At 35.7% G+C, this 23851-nt stretch overlaps 1 protein-coding gene across 4 annotated transcripts in view; it reads left to right on the top strand.

Moving 5' to 3' along the window:
• The window catches only part of cdk16 (cyclin dependent kinase 16), an 84504-nt gene that overhangs the window by 18362 nt on the left and 42291 nt on the right, over nt 1–23851 (top strand). For 2 of the 4 annotated variants that reach the window (XM_087264260.1, XM_087264259.1), the window contains exons 2-4: nt 6199–6380; nt 16197–16361; nt 23738–23851. The exon at nt 23738–23851 is cut by the window's right edge and continues 20 nt beyond it. In XM_087264260.1, coding sequence (XP_087120386.1) covers nt 6260–6380; nt 16197–16361; nt 23738–23851 — 400 coding nt within the window. In that variant the 5' untranslated portion in view covers nt 6199–6259. The remainder of the gene's footprint in view (nt 1–6198; nt 6381–16196; nt 16362–23737) is intronic. The other 2 variants (XM_087264262.1, XM_087264261.1) reach the window with 1 other exon arrangement.

Raw genomic sequence — 23851 nt, 5'->3', positions numbered from 1 at the left:
TTCAGTTTTGATATAGCACTATCCAATTCTTCTATAGTTATTTCAGTTAACAATGCTTTATTCTGTTGTTCCCCTATTGACGGTAGGTCTAGTGAATCCAAAAAACTCTTTATAATCCCAGTTTCTGCTCTAGTTGGTTGGGTGTATAGGTCTTTGTAATATAGTTCAAAAGATTTCTGAATGTCTTTTAACTCAGTACACACCTTTTGAGTTTTAGGATTCCTTATTTTATAGATTGTGTTTTTAGACTGTTGTTTTCGTATCCTCCAGGATAATAATTTCATTGCTTTAGGTCCTATCTCATAATATCTTTGTTTAGCGAATTTACATTGTTTTTCTATTTCTTCATCATATATTTTATTTAGGTCTTGTTTAATTTTATTTAATCTTATCAATATTTGTGGTTCTTTTTGTTTAATATGTTTTGTTTCCAGATTTTTTATTTCCTTTTGGAGGTTTAATAATTTTTTCTGTTTTTCTCTTTTACGATAAGCAGTGAGGGAAATAATTTTACCACGAATTACTGCCTTCGCAGCATCCCATAAGGTACTCGGAGACACTTCTCCATTGTCATTGCTTTGGATATATAGATCAAACTCAGTCTGAATTTGTTTCTGTATAGTTTTATCATTCAAAATTGCTGTGTTAAGTCTCCAGAGTGTCTCTTTTTGCTGGTTATCTAAATATAAGGTTAGATATACCCCGGAGTGGTCAGAAATATCTCTAATCCCTATACTACAGTTTTTAATTCTATGTCTATCTGAATTATTCATGAATAAATAATCAATTCTTGAGTACATTGCATGACATGTTGAATAGAAGGTAAACTGTTTTTCCTTAGGGTGAAACTCTCTCCATATATCGAACATGCCAAGTTCTTTAAGCAGTCTTTGTATCATTTTAGCATTTGAAGTTTTCTTTCTGTTGGGACCAGTTGCATCAAGTCTGGGTTCAATGTGAACATTTAGGTCCCCACCTACTATCAAAGTACCGTGTGACTCTGTGACTATCAAATTAAATATTTTCTTAAAGAATGTTTTGGTACTTCCTGGTGGAGCATACACATTAAATAATGTAATTTCTTTATTATCTAATTTCCCCCTAACTAAAATATATCTACCCTCTTTATCTTTAATTTCTGATATAAGTTCAAAGTTCACTGAATTAGGAATCAGAATAGCTACCCCCCTCTTACGTCCTGATTTATGCGATGAATAGAAAGTATTTTGAAAGCCAAATCTCTTTAATTTCTCGTGTTCCTGAGGTGATAGGTGTGTCTCCTGCCAATTAATTATTTGTATTTTTTCTTGTTTCATTTTCGCAATTATCTTACTTCTTTTAATTGGACTATGTATGCCATTGACATTCAACGTGACTAATTTATATTCCTGACCACGCATATATATTCATTTTAAACCGCTCACTTTTATAAAACATTTCCAACAACAACCTAACAAACAAAGTATGAACATTCATAACAAGACAAACTGTATGAGAAAAAAGGGCTTCCAAGTCCCAGGTTATAGTTATAACCTTCTAGTTGAGAGAATGTCCCTGTGACCGTCAAGGGCCTCTCTTTGGTGCAAAAGAAAAGTTTATCAGAAAAATCTGCTCTTGCTTAATCGGTTTCTCTATTCATCCTTGGTAGGCTCAATAATATAATCAAACTTAAACGAAAATATAGGAGATAAAATAACTGCTCCATCGATTGCTTATTTTTAATCAAAATATGTTATTGTCTGAAGGGAGTAACGCGTCATATGCCTTAATAAGCATTCAGCTCCTCAGTGTTCGGTTAAAGGCTTAGTAATAGTATCGTCCAAATGTCTTTTATGCAGTCACTTACGTTATTTCTCGGTGAGAATAATATATTCACTTTTCAGACGATTCATGTGCGACGCGATGAAAGTTCTGTAACTTCTCCCTAATCCGTTCTTGGTCCACTGATTTGCGATGACGTTTTGTGCTTGCTCTTTCCCAGGTAACGTTAGGGAGACTTCGGCGTTTCGGTTCTTCGGGGTCTTGTTCCACATTTCCCACAGAAAATCCTCTTTTCTTCAAATCTTTTGCAGCTTCTGCCGCGCTCTCGTAGATCTGGGTGCCATCTCCAAAGAAAACTTTCAGTTTGGCCGGGTGTGGAGTTTGGAACCGAATCCCTTTTATTTTGAGCTCTTTTAATATCCCCGCGTATGCCTTTCTTTTCTTTAATATCTCCGGAGGATAATCGTGGTCAAAATAAATCCTCTTTCCTTCAAGTCGGACTTCTTTCTTTTTCCATGCAGTGTGTAGCACCTGTTCTTTTACTCTGTGTTGTAGAAAGCAAATTACCAGTGATCTCGGCGGTGCATCGCGGGGGGGCTTCGGGGCAAGTGCTCTGTGGCATCGCTGTATACCGATCTCCAAGTCTGTTAGTGGCAGGTCGAGCTCCGTTTTAATAAGTCTCGTTACGAACTCCATCAGGTTGCTTCCCTCGAATCCCTCCGGGATTCCGTAGATACGGAGGTTATTGCGCCTCGAGCGAGCTTCTAAATCGGTTAACTTTGTTTGCAACTCTTTCTGACTCTCTAACATTCTAAAGAGAGCGTCACCAGCCGCCGCGTCCCATTCCTCAATATCAGTTATACGTTCTTCTGCTTCAGTCATTCTGGAGTTGGCGGCTTGTAGATCGTCTGAGAGATTTTTAAGTTTCTGATTAATTTCCCCCCTAAATTCGATCAGCTCCTTACGCATATCTTCCCGAAGAGAGAGTCGAAAGTCATCCATATCATTTTTAAGATCCGCTCTGAATGCTCGGATGTCATCTCTAATAGCACTTATATCCGAGTTAGCTGCTTCCACGTTGGCCTTACCAGCACCGCCATTATTTTCGCGGCTCTCTTCACCGCCGTCAGTATCATCGGTTATTTCTCCTTTTTCCCGCTTCGAGCCTACCTTGTTTTTACCCCTTTTGTGCTTCTCCCCTTCCATGTTAATTTTCAGTTTGTCTTCGTTTTCTTGCGTGAATCTTCTAGGGGATTTTGAATCAACCGATTAAGAGAGGTTCTTTCACACAGCCATCAGCTTCGCCGCCACACCGGAAGTCATCTATGGCATTATTTCAATGACAAATGTCGTGAGCGCAGTATTACAAGTCGAGATCGCATTTATGTAATACACGGATGCGAATCTCTTTGCTTGCAAGCCAATTTCTTTTGTTCATGCACAAAACTTCTTGCACGCCCTCAAATATACGCTGCTCAAGTGCAGATTTTCTTGTGCGCTCGCGAATAAACACTGCTGAAGTGCGATTTAGTGTGTTTATGTAACGAGTATACGAGTATGTCTCCAAGATTTATTAGATTTGCTAGAAATATTTATGAATGTCTACAATGGACCTACAAATCGGCATTAATGCGTCTTGAGGTAAACTGAAACAAACTCCAGCAACATGCAAACTCCACACAGAAATGCAAGCTGACCTAGCCTGGACTCAAACCAGCGACCTTCTTGCTGTGAGGTGACAGTGCTAAACACTGAGCCACCAGAAGTTTTTATTTGTGCTACGAAGCGTCCACTCCTAAAGCTAACCAGACAGTCTCGTAATTTCACAGTCAATATAGATATCTTAATATTGGAGATCAAGTCTGATCATGCTATTGTACTGAACACTTTAAAAAAACGATTCATTGGTTTTACTCTTTTTTTTTTTTTTTTTTTTTGAGGCAAGTAGTTGCAAGCTATTTATATTTATCTGAATTTAAACAAACAACTAAAGTTGAACACTACTAAATTTAATTTGTTTAAATTCAGCCCATTTAAATTTTTTTAAAACACTTAAAATATACTGCAAATGGAAGGTCAAGTGGAGTGCATTGCATTTTTGGTTTTTGTGGTTGTGTTCAGCACATGTAGTGCTAGGTCACCTGGCTGTATTGTGCATACTACAAATAAGCATGAATAATATGTGCTATTCTCAGAATACCCAGAGTCTCTCACTGACGTCCATTGAGCTGAGGTGAATGAATGTTCCTGCTCAAGTCTGTGATCATTAACATGTGTTTAAGTGCTTTCTCACTGCACAGACTCTTCAAGAGTGCAATTATTAGTCAGTTTGCGCCAGTCTCCCAGTTGGATTCCTCTCATTTCCGGCCTAAATAGACACGAATCTGCAACGTCTGCGATCCTTTAAGCATTTGATTTATAAATGAAAGCAGTCACGCTTAGAATGATGAGTGTGAAAACGCTGTTTCTATCATTTCTTATGCGTGCAATTACAGTTGGCTGTATGATTTGTTTATTTTAGGTGCGATCTCTCACCGTGAACCATTTTCAGTTTCTGTCTCTCACTTTGATGTCCACTCTGCAGAGCGCCGTCCGCTCCAATAAGGATTTCTGCTTATGAAATAAACAAATTTGTCCTCTGAATCCCCTCTCTTCACCATGTTTGTCTTTACACACAATCAAAAGCTAATACTTATCTCAGAAGATGATACTGAGTGGTGATGTCATTGGCCCATGAACATTTCCTGCTTATCAAACTATTTCATAACTATAACAAGAGGCAATTTAACCACAACTTAATGATAAAACAGCACATCATTTATCAATATCTGGCTCTTTTTGGATTCTCGGAAGCTATAGAAATTAAAAATATAAAACAGGAAATACATTGCGACCATTGTTTTTGTTTACATCCCTCAAAATGGTCTATATATATATATATATATATATATATATATATATATATATATATATATATATATATATATATATATATATATATATATATATATATACACTAGTACCGTGTTGGACCCCCTTTTGCTTTCAGAACTGCCTTAATCCTTCATGACATAGATTCAACAAGGTACTGGAAATATTCCTCAGAGATTTTGATCGATATTGACATGATAGGATCACGCAGTTGCTGCAGATTTGTTGGCTGTACTTTCATGATGCAAATCTCCCGTTCCACCACATCCCAAACATGCAAATCTGGTGACTGTGGAGGCCATTTGAGTACAGTTAACTTATTGTCATGTTCAAGAAACCAGTCTGAGATGATTCGTGCTTTATCACATGGCCCGTTATCCTGCTGAAAATAGCCATCAGAAGATGCGTACACTGTTTTCATAAAGGGATGGACATGGTCAACAACAATACTCGGGTAGGCTGTAGTGTTGACACGATGCTCAATTGGTACCAATGGGCCCAAAGTGTACCAAGAAAATATCCCCCACACCATTACACCACCAGCCTGAACAGTTGATGCAAGGCAGGATAGATCCATGCTCTCATGTTGTTGAAGCCAAATTCTGACCCTACCATCCGAATGTTGCAGCAGAAATCGAGACTGATCAGACCAGGCAATGTTTTTCCAATCTTCTGTTGTCCAATATTGGTGGGCCTGTGCCAATTGTAGCCTCAATTCTTAGCTAACAGAAGTGGCACCCGGTGTGGTCTTCTGCTGCTGTAGCCCATCTGCCTCAAGGTTCGACATGCTGTGCATTCAGAGATACTCTTTTGCAGACCTCGGTTGTAACAAGTGCTTATTTGAGTTTGCCTTTCTATCAGCTGGAATCAGTCTGGCCATTCTCTGACCTCTGGCATCAACAAGCCAATTGCGTCCACAGAATTGCTACTCACTGGATATTTTCTCTTTTTCAGACCATTCTCTGTAAACCCTAGAGATGATTGTGTGTGAAAATCCCAGTAGATCAGCAGTTTCTGAAATACTCAGACCAGCTCGTCTGGCACCAACAACCATGCCATGTTCAAAGTCACTTAAATCACCTTTCTTCCCCATTCTGATGCTCGGTTTGAACTGCCGCAGATCGGCTTGACCATGTCTACATGCCTGAATGCATTGAGTTGCTGCCATGTGATTGGCTGATTAGAAATTTGCATTACGCAAAGTTAGACAGGTGTACCTAATAAAGTAAAAAAAAAAATTTCCCCAGTATTTAGTTTAGCTGTTTCTAAAGATGTTCGGTGACCAAACTATTACTTTGACAAATTGAACCGTTTAATTAACATGTTTTCTTTAAATGCACCAAAATAAATGACCTATATATTAATTTTCAAAATGGGATATACTCATTTATGCAGAGCTCTGTGTATTCAGTATATAGCAGAAAAAACTGAATATTGCAATGTCATGTTTTTTTCTAGTATCGTGCAGCTTTATAATGTGTAACATCATGCTTGTGTGTTTGACAGGGCGGGTTGAACAGTGGCAGCCCCTCCACCGGCCTCATCTAGGCCCCCTTTACCCCCATTGATGGACCGCATGAGGAAGATCAAACGGCAGCTGTCCCTGACGCTGCGGGGGGGTAACAGCGGGGACAAGAGCTTGAGCGAGACCATCAGCTCTCAGGACACAGGAGCCCACAGCGATTCCGGTACGCCAGCGTTCACTCTCCTGCAGCTTCACATGGAAGATGCTGGATTTCTAAAGCTGAATTCAGCATGTAGTGCTTTACTGAACATGGATGCAATTGCATTTGATCAGTGATGCACAGAAAATGGCCCATTAAAGGGATAGTTCACTCAAAAATGAAAATCTACTCATTATTTTACTCATCCTTAAGTGGCTCCAAACCTTTTAGAGGGTCTTTCTTCTGTTAAACACAAAAGACATTTTGTAGAAAGCTGAATACCTGTAACCATTGGCTTCCATAGTATTCCCTTGTTTTTCCTACTATGGAAGTTACAGGGTTGCAACATTTTTCAGAATATCTTCTTTTGAGCTTAAAATAAGAAAGAAACTCATTAAGGTTTAGAAACTTGTAAAGGGTGAGTAAATGATGGGTAATTTTTCGGTTTTGGGTGAACTATCCCTTTAAGGCTGCATGATTTCGGAGAAAATGTATTAAAATACAATCAAATTGACTAAAAACAAAATATGAAATGTTACTGTTAATGTTTCAAGTTAAAGTAAAATTGGAGACAATCTGAGTAATTTTATTTTACATTTCATCTGTAAAATCACATTAGTAATGTTTCTGCCTGTCTTAATGTCTTCAATTTCAATACATTAAACATCTGAATTTTTTAGTTTGACCCAAATCCACAGGGAGCACTTAATGTTTTCTTTTGTTGATAAGTACTTATTATTATCATTAGTATTATCATTAAAACAACAATAATAAATGTTCAATACTAAAAAAATATTTAGCATTATCTCAATTTAAACTTGCAAGTGTTTTATTTAAAGGGGTGATCCACTGTGAAAGTTAGCCTTGCAAAGCCTACAGCAAATGAAGTTTGGGAAATACAAAAAAGTACGTCCAGGCTGGTGAAATCACAAGGGTTTTCGATTACACGCACATGCCCTGTGCAGTGAAGGGGCGTGGCCAGAGGCGCTGTAATGTTATAGCAGAAAAAGCTAAAATGACCTCTAACCGTTGCTATTTTCACAGAGCTTCATCTGTTTATGTATTTAGGCTTCCAAAGGACACGACACAAAAAGAGAAGTGCTCAGAATTTAATTCTAATTATGTAAGAGAGAATTATAAAAAATTATATAGCAAGGATTTGACAAAGGAGAGTTTCCAGAATCTCTCCCAGTTCAGGGCTGGAGTCGGCTAAAAACTCCTCAAAGGAGGAGCAGCTCTAACAAGCAAAGGCTGTGGATGTGAGCCACAACCTGTAAGTATTTTTAATTTGTTAAAATTGATCTATGACATGCAGTGTCTAGCGTTAACTGTAAGTTGTAGCGAGGACGTTAAAAAGGATGTAAGCAACGGGAAATGCTGTTTGGCACCGTTTAAACAATTTAGCTACAATTTATAGTTATCAGTCAAACGGCTGTAAACACCCAGAATCTTCAGCAGTGCCGCACTAGAAACTAGGAAATAAATGACAGTTGTTTTTGTTTTAGCAGAGTAGCTGTATATAATCAAAAAAAGATATATGGAAAAAATAACCAGTTTTTTTTTTTTTTTTTTTTTTTTTTTTTACAAGTGAAGCATTAGCACACTTTGCTTTGCTTCTTATAAACACAATCAAGCCTTAAAATTACATTATGAACCACCCCTTTAAGATAAATGTGATAATAATAATAATAATACCAATTAAACATTACAAATAAAATTACAATACTAATGTTATGGTCAACTGTTTCAAATGTTTAACAATCAAACTTTAGTTTTTACTTTTTAACACAGGAAGCCATAAATCAGAATGGGAAAATATACTGTTGTAATATGAATATTTAAATAAAATATATTAGTTTTATTATTTAAATTTTTTTGTTTGCATTAGATTAATATATGCGGTTTATTCTGCTCCACTTATAAAAAAGGGTAAAAGCCTTAGGAGAACGAGTCGGTAGTTTAGTGTATATTATTTATACATGCATAGTTTAAGACATAAGACAGTGGTTCCCAAAGGGGGGGTGGGGTCAGGGGACAATGAAGGGAGGTCGCTTGGTGATTTCCAAAAGTCTAATTTAATTTTATCAAACTATTATAACTACCGTATTTTTTCCATAACATACAGAAGAAAAAATAGTAGTTAACAGTTAAATAAAAAACAACATGGAAATAAAAAGCCATTAGCATTTTGATTTTTGCGACCCCTTGGGTGATTACGTTATATTCAGACATAGCACATGGATTTAATGGCACCAGGCTAAACTTTCTGATACCTTTACAGTGCTCACATAATGGTCTCCTTGTGGCGTTTTTATTCAATATATGATGAGTAAACTATTCTATGATTGACCCTGGAAAACACAGTATGTTTATTTTATTAAATCATGACCTTTGTGATTTAATAATCGCACTAAGCCATACCATAATTTCAGTTTCATTTAGATTAATCACAGAGCCCCAGTGTATTGTATTATTAGCTTATCACTAAGCCGGCATGGAATCTGTTTTCGCAGAAAAATTCCTTTCTTTACACAGAATCATTCTCAATTTTCCCATTCTAAACTCTGTTCTGCTCAATCATAACAAAAATAAGAGCTAACCAGACAGTTTAACATAGATATGTTTCATCTCAAAGGCCAAGCCACTCACTCCTTTTCAGTACTGGGATGTGCATGAAAACTCTGTGGCATGTAATATTTCAGACTCTCATAACCAATGTGTGTATGTGTTTGTGTGTGTGAGCGCATTCTTACCGGAGGGGATGAAAAGAGCTCAAATTCAGCGCCATCTGTACAATCTGTTCCAGGGTTTTTATATAATGGCAGGCAGAAAGTTGCCAAAATTGTTGCTAATGGCCAGACTTCAAAAAAAGCATCATTTCTGTCAACAGACCCTCTTAAGTGATGCAATTCTCAGCACGCTGAGTCTAAAAGATGTCGTTTTAGTTGACTAGCTAATTTCCTCTCACGGTTTAATTTGAGATCTGTAAATTTTACTTCAGCTGGGCTGTAAATCTGGAACAGAGTAGCTATGATTTTTAATATAGCACATTTAAGTTTACAGCAGTGTTTCCTGTGCCACTGTTCAGTGGAGCTGCTGATTCCACAGCAACAACAAATTATATTTGAACTGAGCTGTGAGCTTACATCTTAATAACAGTGTTACTTTGCTGACAGCATGTTACAGAAAACATAAAGGGGGACCAGTGTCATTTGAATCATCAGCAAATGTTTACATGACCTTTCATTAAATATAGTTGTGGTGTTGAAGTTCATATTAATATTTAAAATGTTTAAAACCTAAACTAATTTGAATATTTTTACATTGTTCAGTTTGACTCCTAAAATTGATTCCTAAATTCTCATTGCTCTCATAAAAATTACAGTATATATTGATGCGCATGACGTAGAAACATCAACTGACTTTTTGAAACAAGAGGTAAACCAACAATACACAAAAGTGTTGTGTTTTTTAAGTAGTTGTCTCATCAGAAAAGTATTGTTGCCATAACCTTTATGAATTTTTGAAGAATTCCCCATGGCAGCATCATTACCATTGTACCTCTTTCATGTTTAAAACTGTACAGAAGAGCTTGTTGGGTTGCAGCTATCGATTATTTTAATGATCAATTAATCTAGCACTGTGATGCAACTCAATTTGCTGCTACTGCAGTCTATTCTAAATTTAAACAGTGGATTTTTATTTCATTTCACCAGAAATTACATTAATTAATAATGTAATTACTAGTAGTGTAACATCACAAATCTCATGGTTCAGATCACATTATGATTATGTTGTTTTTTAGTCACGGATCGGACCATTTTTTTTGGATCAGCCAAAAAGGGGAGGAGATAATTGTAATTTGCTTTCCATTTATTACAAAAACAGCACTGCAAGATACTTTTGGTTTTAACAAACAGAACTTAGAACCTTTAATTTTATTAAAAATCAAATGAAGAAATTATCAGCTGAATAAAAATAAACTGTAAAATATTCAGTACTGTGAAAAGCTCACTGTTACTACTACTGTTACTACTGCTGATGACACTAAATGTAGAAATCAAACATTATAATTTGCACAACCCATAATTATTTTTAGTCTCACTTTTAATCAATTATTCCATTATTCACTCACAAAACTTTAAAAATTGTCCATCTAGCAAGGAAAAATGAAGAATTATTCAGTGGCATATTTTTAATGGCTGGTTATCACCATCTTTTGGTTAAATAATGTAATTGCTGCCTACAACTTTCATTTTTAAGCGTTGCGTTAAATGCATATGATGGTGATTTTACCCATAAACATCAATGTTTTGTCTGTACTATAAACTGTTATCCCAGTACTTCTGTGTTATTTGACTGTTTGTAACTTCATAATTAACTCAAAAAACTCAAAACTAAATCTCTTTCTCAATTTTTGCGTTTTAGCGATTAGAAGGATTAATAAACATAAGCAAATCACCATCATTTGTAATTTGTTGCGTGGGTGTTGAGATCCCGATCTTTTAATAATTAATCGTGCGGCTTTACAGCAAAATGCATTAATGCAGGCTTAACAAGTAGTGACAAAAAACATCTTTAATGGAACCCACCACATCCCGAATAACCCACCACGACTTCTTCTGTCATCATTATATTTGACAGGAAAGCCTAAATGCTTTCATACATGTGATTTGAATGATAAGAAACGCAATCTCTCAGCGATCTTTACAAATTTAGGATTAATTTACAAGTTTAAAAAAATTTATTAATCCATGGGTCTTGTGTGTTCCAACCGTGGGTTGTGATCACAATTGATCTGCGATTCATACGGATCCGTTACACGCCTAATAATTACAAGATAAAATGAAAACATCCTGCATATTGCTTAATTAAAATAAACATAAGCAAATCAGATAAATGGAAGTGATGCATCGATTGTCTTAAGGAAGATTACTACAAATTTAACCAGTCATTTTTTTGTAATTGATGAAATTAGATTATAGGATAAAGCCCTAATCCTAACACAAAATTTGTGTTTTGACTGTTTCTGGCCATGACAGTAGCCAACGAATCCTGCATAGTATTAAAACTAGCGCTGCCACTAATGACTATATTTATATTGGTTATTCTATCGACTAATTTATCAATTATTCATAATTTTATGTAAAAAATCTGTCAATTTAGTCAAGATCTTATTATTTCAATTCAACGTTGACATTCGGTAGTGTCTCATTAAAGCGTAGAAATGTAAACAAGGCCTTGACAAAAAAAGTAAATTAACCTAATAAAACAGAGTAAACATTCCTAATATGAATGGCAATATCTGTAAATCCATATGTTCATTATGCCATTTAAAATGCATTAAAGTGTCTTTAACATAGTCTGAAATAAATAAATTAATTAAACAGGTTACGTAACATACTGCACATTAACAAACATGATTATTAATAAATTGTGACAGTCCTATTTAAAACATCAACCAACCAAATACAAACAACAATTTTAGTATTATTATTATTATTTTATTTATTTATTTTTTATTTATTTTATTTTTTTCTTTACCATAAAATTTTTTTTGAACAGTTGGAAATAATCTAGCCTACTTAGGTATAGAAAAGGATACCAACCAGCTGCATTTTCTATTTTCTATATATATATATATATATATATATATATATATATATATATATATATATATATATATATATATATATATATATATATATATATATATATATATATATATATATATGAATTAAAATAGAAAGAATAAATGTTAAAAAAGAGACTATTGTTTAATATTATTATAATTAGTAGTAGTAATTAGGCTTGGGACAATAACCGGTTTCATTGTTTGCTGCGGTTTGGAAAAGTCAAGGTTTTAAAACCGCCAAAGTTTTCTGTTATACCATTCCTAAGGTTTTTTGCTGTTGTTGTTGTTTTTACAACTGTTTTATTTAGTTTTTTAGGGAAACAGTACATCCAACAGAAAATAACCTCCACATTAAAAGCTATTGGTCTAAATGTTTTAATGTTTATTAATATAAAATATATTGTGTTCAATGTGGGAAGTTTTTTTTTTTTTTTTTTTTTTTTACAAAAGGTTTTAAGTTTGTTCATAATGTGAGTGTATTTTCTGCAGTTTTTTATCAATTGGAGTTTAATTTGTGAAGGTTATAAATAAACATGGAGAAAATGAACATATTGGAATGCTGCAAATGAATTTCATCAAAGGGAAGGCAAGGCAAGTTTATTTATATAGCACATTTCATACACAGTGGCAATTCAAAGTGCTTTACATAAACAGGAATAAAAAAGACAAGTTTAGGAACATAAAATGCAGACAATGAAAATTATTAAAAACAGATAAAAACAAATTAAAATGAGTTAAAATAGGTTATAAAAGAATGAAAAAAAAAGAAAAACAAAGTATAAACTCTTTCAAAATTTCAAGCATTAGTTCACCCAAAAACAATTAATTACCTCCTTATTTACTCTCTCTTATGTGATTTTAAACCATTATGAGTTTCTTTATTCTGCTGAACACAAAAGAAGATATTTTGAAGAATGCTGATTGCATTAACCCTTTGACTGCCCCTCTACCAAACAGTTGACCATGTTTTACTGTTTTTAATTTATGACTGTTAAAGTAATTTAAAGAGAGACTGCTGTAAATAACGGCCTACACACAGCATTGTTGGTTTGCAAAAAAAAAAAAATCAAACAAACAATCCTGTTGCACGACTACACTTGATTTTGGTTTTATTGTAAAAAAAAAAACAAAAAACAACAACAACAAGAAAACGTGTTAAATGAAAATCTGAAATATTTTATGGCATACATAAAAAATTATTTTGAAAAATAAATATATATTTTTTAATAAATTGGTCTTGCACACAGGTCAATGGGTCCAAGCAACCAGCATTCTTCTGTGTTCAAGAGAAGAAACTTTTTTTTGAACAAATGAAATATTTGAGTAAATGGTGAAAGAATATTTATTTTTGGGAGCAATATATATCCCTTCAGCGGGGCCTATTTTGATGTGATGTTGACTTTAAATCTTCTGATCTTCCCATAGAATATTAAAATGAACTAGAAAGATCAAGTTTTTTTGGTTTTAATATTCAACGCAATCTTTTCATCAAACACAGGATGTGTCTTCAGCCATTCGTCATTGAATGCTTAAATACATTCACCTCTGCCTTCCTTCGTGTTGCCTGTGAGAGAGATCCGTGTATGCATACATTAAAGCATTGCATTAAAACATCGAAATGAGTTTTAAAGCCAATCTGTCCGTCGTTTGGCTGGCTATGGCTCTGCGTGTGTTGAGCTAAGCTACTGTCTCCTGCCTGCTGTTACCCCCTCTGACCAATCAGCATGCGTCTTCCAGCATGGCTTGCCATTTCAAACTAACTGCGCACTGACAGTCCTGCTCATCTCAACAGTTTCAATGAAACAGCTTCAGTTTCTCCATAACCGTCTCACCCAAGCTGATAATACAGTTGAAGTCAGAATTATTAGCCCCCCTGTACATTTTTTCCCCCAAATTTTGTTTAACGGAAAGATTTAAACACATCTCTAAGCTTAATAGTTTTAGTAGCTAATTTCTACTAGCTGATATCTTTTTTTCTTTGCCATGTTGATAGTACATAATATTCTACAGGATATTTTTCAAGACACTAGTATTCAGCTTTTATTTACTAGCATTTAAGGCTGATTTATACTTCTGCATCAAGCGCATGCGTATGTTCCAGTGCAGCCTTTCCCTGGCTGATGCTGACACTGAAGGCTGATCAGCATCAACGCTTCCCATTCACTTTTAATGGGTGACGTCAGGCGTTGCTGAACTGCATTGTGGATCCGTTGGTGCTGGTTCAGAGGCATTGCTTGCTGCAGAAGGTGGGAGTTTCTCAACTTTTCAAGTGCCAACGGAACCGTCAGCCAATCAGATTGCTTTTTGCAAATACACCAGCTCAGACAGTAGCCGATTGCGGATTAATTTAATTGGCTGATATGACGATCGCGTCAGCGCCAACTTCAGAAACACCCTCTGTCAAGCGTTGACGCTAAAGCCCCGTGTGAATCGGGCTTTATACTTCTGCATCCAGTCATCGACATGATTAACGGTGTCTGCCTTGCACGTAGTCGTGCATTTATAAATCTGTGCGCTCTTTGTGCTGCTCTACAATAACACTTCCGAAACACTAGCTGTTTTTTATGTTCCTTTATGTACTTTGCGGGTGTTTTATTTTTTCTAAACGCTATCTTAATGTACAAGTAGCTAAAACTCGCAACAACTTTAATCATAAGGTAAACACAAAGCTAAAGTTACCATCTGGTGCTCCTTTACCAGACTCCATATTTGTAAACAATCTTTCTATTATGCTTGTGGCTCTCAGCACTGCCACTACCAAGCTGACCAATCAGAGAGCTTGCTCTATGTGCTGTTGTGACGTGTAGTTACATTTTTTGAGAGCTTAGCATCGGCGTCAGCTACGGCGAGGGCTATGTGACCACGTGAAGGCTGTGTCGGAGAATTTGCCTTGACTACACATCGCAATGACGCGTAACACAAGCTCTGGGATTGGTCTGCTTGGTAGCTGTGATCAGTGTGGGCAGGACCGAGAGCCGCATGAACCCGTTGAAGTGAGTGTTTACAAGTGTCGAGTCTCGTACAGGAGCTCCAGATGGAAACCACCTCTGAATTTCCCTCTGAATTCCTCCGAGTATAAGCTACATGTAGCGTTCAGAAAAAACAAAACACCCATGAAGAAACTCGACACAGTGAAACATAAACTACTGCTAGTTAGCTTTTCAAAAGAGTTATTAAAGTGCAACACAAACAGCATGCAGAAGTATAAATGCATGAGTATGCGCAAGGCAGGCACCATTTGTCACCCCGATCACTTGACGCAGAAGTATAAATCAGCCTTTAAAGGGTTAACTAGGTTAATTAGGGTAATTAGGCAAGTCTGTTGACGATCGATAAAAACATAGCTTAAAGGGGCTAATAATATTGACCTTAAAATGGTGTTAAAAAAATTTAAAAACTGCTTTTATTCTAGCCAAAATAAAACAAGTAAGAGTTTCTCCAGAAGAAAAAATATTATCAGACATACTGTGAAAATGTCCTTGCTCTGTTAAACACCATTTGGGAAATATTAAGAGGGCTAATATATTTGACTTCAACTATATATATCTACATGTTATATTCTGATTACCATATGCAAATACATCATCCTGTTGACTCTGCAAATCCATCTCTTTCTGTCGGAGTGTGTTTTGGCATTTCTCCAAAGCCTGCACAAATGTGAAATGCATTCGGCTTTCGTATGCTGATGAATCGATGCCCTTGTGTGTCGTAATAATCGTGCAGAGCATCATTAGAAACAATTACCAGCAGCAGGAAAATGAATTTATCAGTGTCGTTGCTTAACAGTTGTGGCCCTCGTCTACTAACACTGAAGATGTTCCTTGCAAATCAGTCCTCTTTTCTTTTTTTTAAATAACATTTAATTTTTTTGAAAATAAAACCGTTTTGGAAAAATGAATGCATGCTCTAAAAAAATTTGACTTTTCTGTTTTTAATTTGATATTTCCTCTTTTTTTTCCTCCCCCTCTTCTCATCCTGTGACCTTTCTCCCATCCTTCTTTCCTGTTAATCACAAACACTTACCATTTCACCCATATCACTCGTTCCTTAATTATTTCCATTCACCTCTATTTCTTTCCCTACCCATAATGCACCATTCCATTATGTGTCCTGCCACATTTACATCCTCCTCCGCCCTTCCCCCTCCTTTCTCCTCCGTCTTCATATCCTCTGTGTGTCGTCCTCCTCCCCTCTCCTCCTCCCAGAGGCCATGCCAGTTGGCGGCAGTGGTGGTCTGCGGGGTTCAGTGAGAGGTTCGGGGGGCTCCTTCAGCATGCACTCCCTCCTGCAGTCCTACAGCAGCGCCCTGCGCAGACCACGCAGCCTGGGCCGCAGTCTCAGCTCCTATCTCAACCACACAACGCGCCTCGGTACATTCACACTCACACATGCGCATGCAAACACAGGACAACAGTGTGATGTGTGTGTGTGTGTGAGGGTCCACAGTAGGGATGGGAATCGTAAGGAATTTGAACGGTTATTGGATCTGTTTATGAAACCACTTTTCTTAAAGGAACACTTCACTTTTCTTTTTTTTTTTTTTAAAGCTTGTTTTATGACTTCTATAGAGTCAAACAGTTGAGTCTTACTATTTTTTTTAAATTAATATCAGTCAAACTGTGTGTCTGATAGGAGCACTTTTAATTTAGCTTAGCAGAGATCATTATATTGAACTTTTTCAAATGAAGGGCCAAAAACCAAATATCATTAAGAGCCAAAAACCACATGTCATTAAGAGCCATGGGCCAAAGATAAATATTAAATAAATATAATAAAAAGATAAATAAATATAAATTATTTTAAAATAAAGCTGGCAATGGGTACTTTCCTAATCCATTCTATATTATTTATAAATAATAATAATTCTATATAATATATATATATATATATATATATATATATATATATATATATATATATATATATATATATATATATATATATAATTATATATATAATTATGTATAATAATATATATAATAATTATATAACGCTTTTCTGAACACTCAAAGTGCTTTACACATTGGGGGGAATCTCCTCATCCACCACCAGTGTGCTTTATCCACCTGGATGACTCGACGGCAGCCACACTGGACCCGCCCACACACCAGCTGATTGGTGGAGAGGAGACAGCGTGATGAAGCCAATTATGATCTGGGGTGAGTTAGGAGGCCATAATAGACAGAGGCCAGTGGGGAGATTTGACCAGTATGCCGGGGTTTAACCCCTACCCTTTTTCAAAGGAAATCCTGGGATTTTTAATGACCACAGAGAGATGGGACCTCGGTTTAACGTCCCATCCGAAAGACGGCGCTCACTGAGCAGTAGAGGCCCCATCAATATACTGGGGCGTAAGGACCCACACAGACCGCAGGTGAGACCCCTGCTGGTCTCACGAACACCACTTCCAGCAGCAACCTAGCTCTCCCTTGTGGTCTTCCATCCCAAATAAATAGAAAGCATTACTTTGAATCGTATAAACTAATAATTTTTTAAAATAAACTTATTTTTTTTAGCAACTAAAACATAATCACATTTATAAAAGTGAAGTTTAATGCTGAATCTGCCTTTTTTGATTCACCAAAAAGTACATTATCTGTCAGGTGACAGTATATATTTATAATAGTATAATTTAGACTAAATCTGATTAATTTAAACCATTTAAACTCAAGCATTTCATTTCAGTTCACTTTTTTGTAGCTTAACAACAAAACAAACAAATAAAAGGTTATAGTAAATTTGAAATGACAGTCCCTAAACCATCCCCATCAAATCAAATGTTACTATGGGCGGCATCTCTGGATTAGACCATTAGGGATGTGTAAAATACTTGCGCTTGCTTAAGCCGTGGTATGACAGTAAGGTTTCTTGAGAGTATAGTTTCTAGCCATAATGCCATATCTTTTTTTTGTCAGTCTTATTGGGCAATGTAACTACATTTATGTTTAAGCAAGATGCTAATGGTCCAATCTGATTCAATGATCTATGCTAAGCTAAGCTGAAAGTGTTTCTTTCTTAAATGGCTTACTTCCATCCTAAATAGTATGTTAAAAAGAGTTTGCAAGCCGAGTAGTATGTCTAAATTCATAGTATTCGAAAAACGGTAAACAAGAAGTACTTGGATGATCTATTACTTCCGGCGAGATTTTAAAGTGCACATCCAATGGATGCTACGCTATTCCATGATGCAATTGTAGATAATTCATGAATGGGAATGAAGTGACACAACTAATGGATGTAGTACGTACGAGTTCCCTTCATACTGCTCACATCATACTATATAGAATGTACTTTTTTAACGGTCGTCCAGTAAATTCTAATTCAAATGTTGAACGTACTCGAGTAGTAGCCGATTTCGGTGGCTGCTTAGGAGATTGCTTGAATGGATTAAAAATGCTAAAACTCAACTATTTAACTCTAGAAGAGTTGTAATATGAGCAAAAAGAAAAGAGGTTTGTTCTTTTTAAAGGCCTGTTGTTCATTTTAGCTAGACAGCAATGGCATAGCAGCTTATCTGTGTATTTCTACTAATGTGTTTGCACAGACAAGATTACAAGAAACAGTTTGATTGAATGACACCCCAATTAAAATAGTTACATAATATAATGGTTATATTTCTGGAAGAAGTTTAAATAGGATTAAAGGGATAGTTCATCCAAAACTAAAAATTCAGTTAATCTTGACTTTTTTGTTCTGTTGAGTTCAATAGAAAATATTCTGAAGAATGTTGGAAACCTGTAACCATTGACTTCCACACTCAAAAAAAAAAAAAAAAAAAAAAAAACTATTACTGCTGCTCATCTAAACTACCTGTTTAAAATGAGTTGAAACAGCACAGTTCTTGTAATTTCTTTGGCCAATTTATTTGTTTTATGTGCAGAAAATTGAACAACATTATGAGAAGGAAATGTTGACAATACAATTAATCTTAGGTGTTTAAAGATAATAGAAATACTTGCTAGAGTTAAATCTTCACTTTAGTTTGAAGATTTAAAAGACATTCATGTAATTCTTTGAATTTTGAGATTACTACCTTGCAGAAGCACCCATGCCTTGGGTGTTGGCTGCTTAATTAGCAAATTTTCAGTTTGTTGCTTTGCTCAGTGAGCAATAACTGTCCTAAAATTAGTTCTGAGATCAGTCTCAATCAAATTTATATGAAACTCATGACATAAGCTTAAAAATGGCTCTTTTAGTTTATTTAGGATAACTTCAAATATGAGACTTTGAAATGTATGACACATTATAGACATACATGATATTATTAGACCTTCGAGCTTTAGTTAAATACAAATGCTAATGTATTTAAATTTGTATTTGATAAAATCATGTTGCACCAACTCAATTGCTTTTAATTGTGCAAATATATATATATTTTTTGTTGGTGCTAAAAAAAATTATTAGATGGAAATCCTGCACACAGTTAAATTGGGTTCATCCAATGAGTTATTCTTTGGGTGCATAGTAATTTTTCTTATTATGGAATTCAGTGGTTCGACAGTGTATCTTCTTTTGTGCTCAACAGGAAAAAAAAAAAAAAACTCAAACTGGTTTGGAACAAGTGAAGGGTGGGTAATATGATGGCAGAATTGTCATTTTTAGGTAAACTGTCCCTTTAACAGAAATAAATATCAACAAATTTTCTACAGAAAATTAAAGCAATATTAAAAAATTTAAGTTATTGGTTCCCAGATCTACTCCACAGCTTAGACTCTTATATAATGCTACATGGATGCAAACACTTGTATAGTGGTTCTCAATTGGTAGGTTGCGACTCAAGGAATATGCTGCTAAATGGAAAGTTTGCTTTAATTAATATAAATCCTGGTGTGATTGCTCTGTCAGGGTGCAACAAACATACTTTTGTAGTTCTGCTATTATATGAGAGAGTATCTTTGAAAGGTCGCAATGCTTTAGCATACCTGTTTTGTCCAATCAATAGCTATGATTTAATAGCATTTTTGATATGCGCAAAAAAAAAACGGTTGATTGAAACACCAAGATGTGCAAAAATTTAGAAAATGCGTTTAACTGAGTAGGATAAACTTTTTATTCCATAAAAAAAGACCTGCATAAACTTTGATGGAAACACTTTTACTGAGCAAATTCCAGAATGCACATTAAAAAAGTCATGTGATTTTTTTTTAAAAGAGAACATGTGATGATAAAAACGTGTGTGCATGGACAAACCAGCAGGCTCTGCACACTGTAAACAAAATCTGAAAACACCTAAAATTACTTAACCATCTTAGTATTAGTGTTATTATATTATTAATGACCTCCAGAGAGAGAGCATCTGTGCTCCACGTCTTATGCCTTCAAACGCCACCACCCGTTCAATGCATGTCAGGATTGCCTTCTGAGTCGCAAGTCATTTATTAAATGAAGAAAAGATTCATGCAGCTTCTTCTTCTGCAGTAAATTTCGTTTTTACTATTAATATTTGACTGATAATCAGGAAGTGACTATTTTGTTCACTGGATGGAAACAATGTTTTTTATGCGATAATCCAGTTTTGCGCATAAAGTTAATTCGCATTTTTTGATGGAAACATAGCAGACGTGGGTTCTCAAGTGATAAAAATATGCGCATACTTGCACATACTAGAGGAATGTTTAGCCTAGCACACATGAAAAAGCCATTTTTCTTTATTTTTCATCATCTATAGTTTGAATTTTTAAAAATGGCGGTATGAATGTTAAACACACAAGGAGTAAATGTATATAACTTTCTCTTTGCTCCAAAAATAAATAAACTTATATACTAAGATATGGGGTGCACAGTGGCGCAGTGGGTAGCACAATCGCCTCATAGCAAGAAGGTCGCTGGTTCAAGCCCTGGCTGGGTCAGCTGGCATTTCTGTGTGGAGTTTCCATGTTCTCCCCATGTTTGTGTGGATTTTCTCCAGGTGCTCCGGTTTCCCCCACAAGTCTAAAAACATCTGGTACAAGTGAATTGGGTAGGCTAAATTGGCCGTAGTGTATGTGTGTGAATGAGAGTGTATGGATGTTTCCCAGTTGATGGGTTGCAGCTGTAAGGGCATCCGCTGTGTAAAACATATGCTGGATAAGTTGGTGGTTCATTCTGCTGTGGCGACCTCTGATAATAAAGGGATTAAGCTGAAAAGAAAATGAATGAATGAATGCTAAGACGTTTCAACAATTATGATACTAAGAACTGAGTTAATCCTAACCCAAATTCAAGAGATTCTAACATAGACAAGTTGCTTTATGTCTAATAATCAGTCAAAATATATAGCACCTGATTCAATGCATTTCAAGCACTTGTCTTGTCAAAAAAACTTGAAAATACTGATGTGCAAGTAGGCATGGGACGATAACTGTTTTCAAGGTATAGCATGGTTTAAAAAAGTCAAGCTATTTAAACCGCGTTGTTTTAAATTGTAATGAAATCTGTGTTTTTTATGGTGGCCGAGAGAGCTTAATTCAATTAACCTTGATTTGTATAGCGCTTTTACTATGTAGATTGTGTCTTAACAGCTTCACATAGATGATCATAGTAAATTAAAACAGTTTCAGTTCAGTTTTCAGAGTTCAGTTCAGTTTAGCCCAGTTCAGTGTGGTTTAGTAATCACAACTGAGAGTCCAAACACTGAAGAGCAAATCGATGCGTAGCTCTACAGATCCGGAACCATCCAAGCCGGTGGCGACAGCCGTGAGGAAAAAACTTCACCAATTGGCAAAAGTGAAGAATTAAAAAACCTCAAGAGAAACCAGGCTCAGTTTGGCATGAGCATTTCTCCTATGGCCAAACGTCTTGTGCAGAGCTGCAGTCTAGGTGCCGGAGACTGGAAGCTGGACTTTAGCGAAGATTCGTCTGTCCCTGGAGCGTCACAGAAATCAGTCACATGCTCTCCACTCCTCCAAGACCCCCACATCAGCTGCTCAGGATTCTCATTTAATCATCAGTTTATTTAGGCTAATAATTTACAAAAGACAATGGAATCGTGTAATCAGGATATTAAAATAAACAAAACAAAAAAAAATCAGTTTTAAAAGACCACCAACAACTTCACTGAGCAACACTCATGCCATAATAACACGTGCATATCTCAGCAGGGTCCATCATGTTTTTGGGACCCCTTTCTTATTTTGCATGCGTTTTTCATATTTGCTTTGTGTTTTTTTAAATTGCAGCGTGTTAAGCTCTTTCGGCCACCGTAGGTTTTAGACCTAATGAAGACAGCAGAAGTGAATGATTCATTTGAATTGTTTAGCCTGACATGTTTACTACTTCAAAAAATATTTGAAAGGTTTCTCAAAACAAAATACATAGTGTTCAAAGGGGAAAAAGTTTTAGTTTTTTACCCAGACATTTAAAAAGAATATATTTTAGAGCAGCAATTACAATACCGTCAAACCATATTTTTATCCAAGGTTATCATACCGCCAGAATCTTACACCGGCCCATGCCTATGTGCAAATGCGGTAAACAGCTACAGTGCAAGACTGATGAATTAATTGAGATCTTTTGCACGTTTAGATTAATATCGATTGAGTGTCGATAATGTATCATGGGCGGAAATATCACAATATATCCATAGTTTATTTACGAGAAAATAAAATCATTAAAACAAGCATAACTCTCATGATGAGGGTCATAGGATTATAAGACAATTCATTATACGGCACAAAAAGTGTGTTTATGTACCATCGCTAGGCCCACACAGAATCTGCATGCGCAGAATTCCGCAGATTTTTAGCCCATCGTTGATTGTTTATTTACTTGTAAATGTGTGTGAATTTATATTTATTCAGTTTTTAAATTAATTTCAGTGATATTATGAACAAATATAAAAATGTTCTTATAATTTATTAACAATAGAGTTTGTAAAGTAGTATTTTCTGTCTTTTAGTAGAGATATTTTATAGAAGAACTTCTTTGTTTACCAAATAAAGTAGATCTCATTGCACTTGCATTTTAAACATTGAATAAAAGTTTAAAATGTTGTAGTTTTTATTTAATCAATTAAGTTTATAGTCATGATTCTCCCAACATCATTCGCAGATTTTTAACAAAATTCTCAGCAGAAATGGCAAAAAATGTCCGCAGATTAGGTCTGGCCCTAGCCATCGCCTACAAAGCATGAATCAAATTAAGCACAGAAATTACAACCTAAACAATGTGACACATTTTCCAGTATAGCAGGTTGCGATTTAATAATTTAATTTAAAATTAAGTTTTAGGGCTTTTTTAATGCTTTTTTTGCTGCTGATATTTCATATTTGGTTTTGCATTGCCTCTTAATGGCTAATGTAAAATCTGAGTCCTGAAGCAAAACCAGTTGAGAACCACTGTGCTGTTACACACAGATAGCCAGGCTGAGTGTGTGTGTGTGTGTGTGTGTGTATGTGTGGAAAGGAGCGAGGGGGTGGGAGGTTGTGTTATGGTTTAATAGGGGGGATGGGATGGGGAGTGAATAAATGAGAGTGCAAGATAATGACTTCTATTTTTTTTCCTTTTGTGTGGGTATGAGACGGATCTCCTTTCAGAGCAGCTAAGTAGTTCCTCAGCAGAGCAGTAGTGTGGTATGAATCTCCGAGCCATATAAACGCTTTATAAAAGTGTTGCAGTCTCACAAGATAATACATCAGCATCACTTTGATGATTTAAATTAGAATTGTTACATTTAATTTAGTCAACATTAGCAGCATCATTAGAATAGTAATGTCAGCATAGCATGCCAATGTTTTTGTGTGTGTGTGGTTGTTGTCTCTAAATGCAGAAATCGTCCATGAGGATGTAAAAATGGGTTCAGACGGAGAGAGCGATCAGGCTTCGGCCACGTCCTCCGATGAGGTGCACAGTCCCGTCCGAGTTCGTCTGAGAAACAACCCCG

Source organism: Danio rerio, chromosome 8 (genome assembly GCF_052040795.2).
Source record: "Danio rerio strain M-AB ecotype USA chromosome 8, GRCz13ab, whole genome shotgun sequence".
Lineage (NCBI taxonomy): Eukaryota > Metazoa > Chordata > Actinopteri > Cypriniformes > Danionidae > Danio > Danio rerio.
The sequence above is the reverse complement of the archived record's forward strand: the minus strand, read 5'-3'. Positions and strand labels throughout refer to the sequence as shown.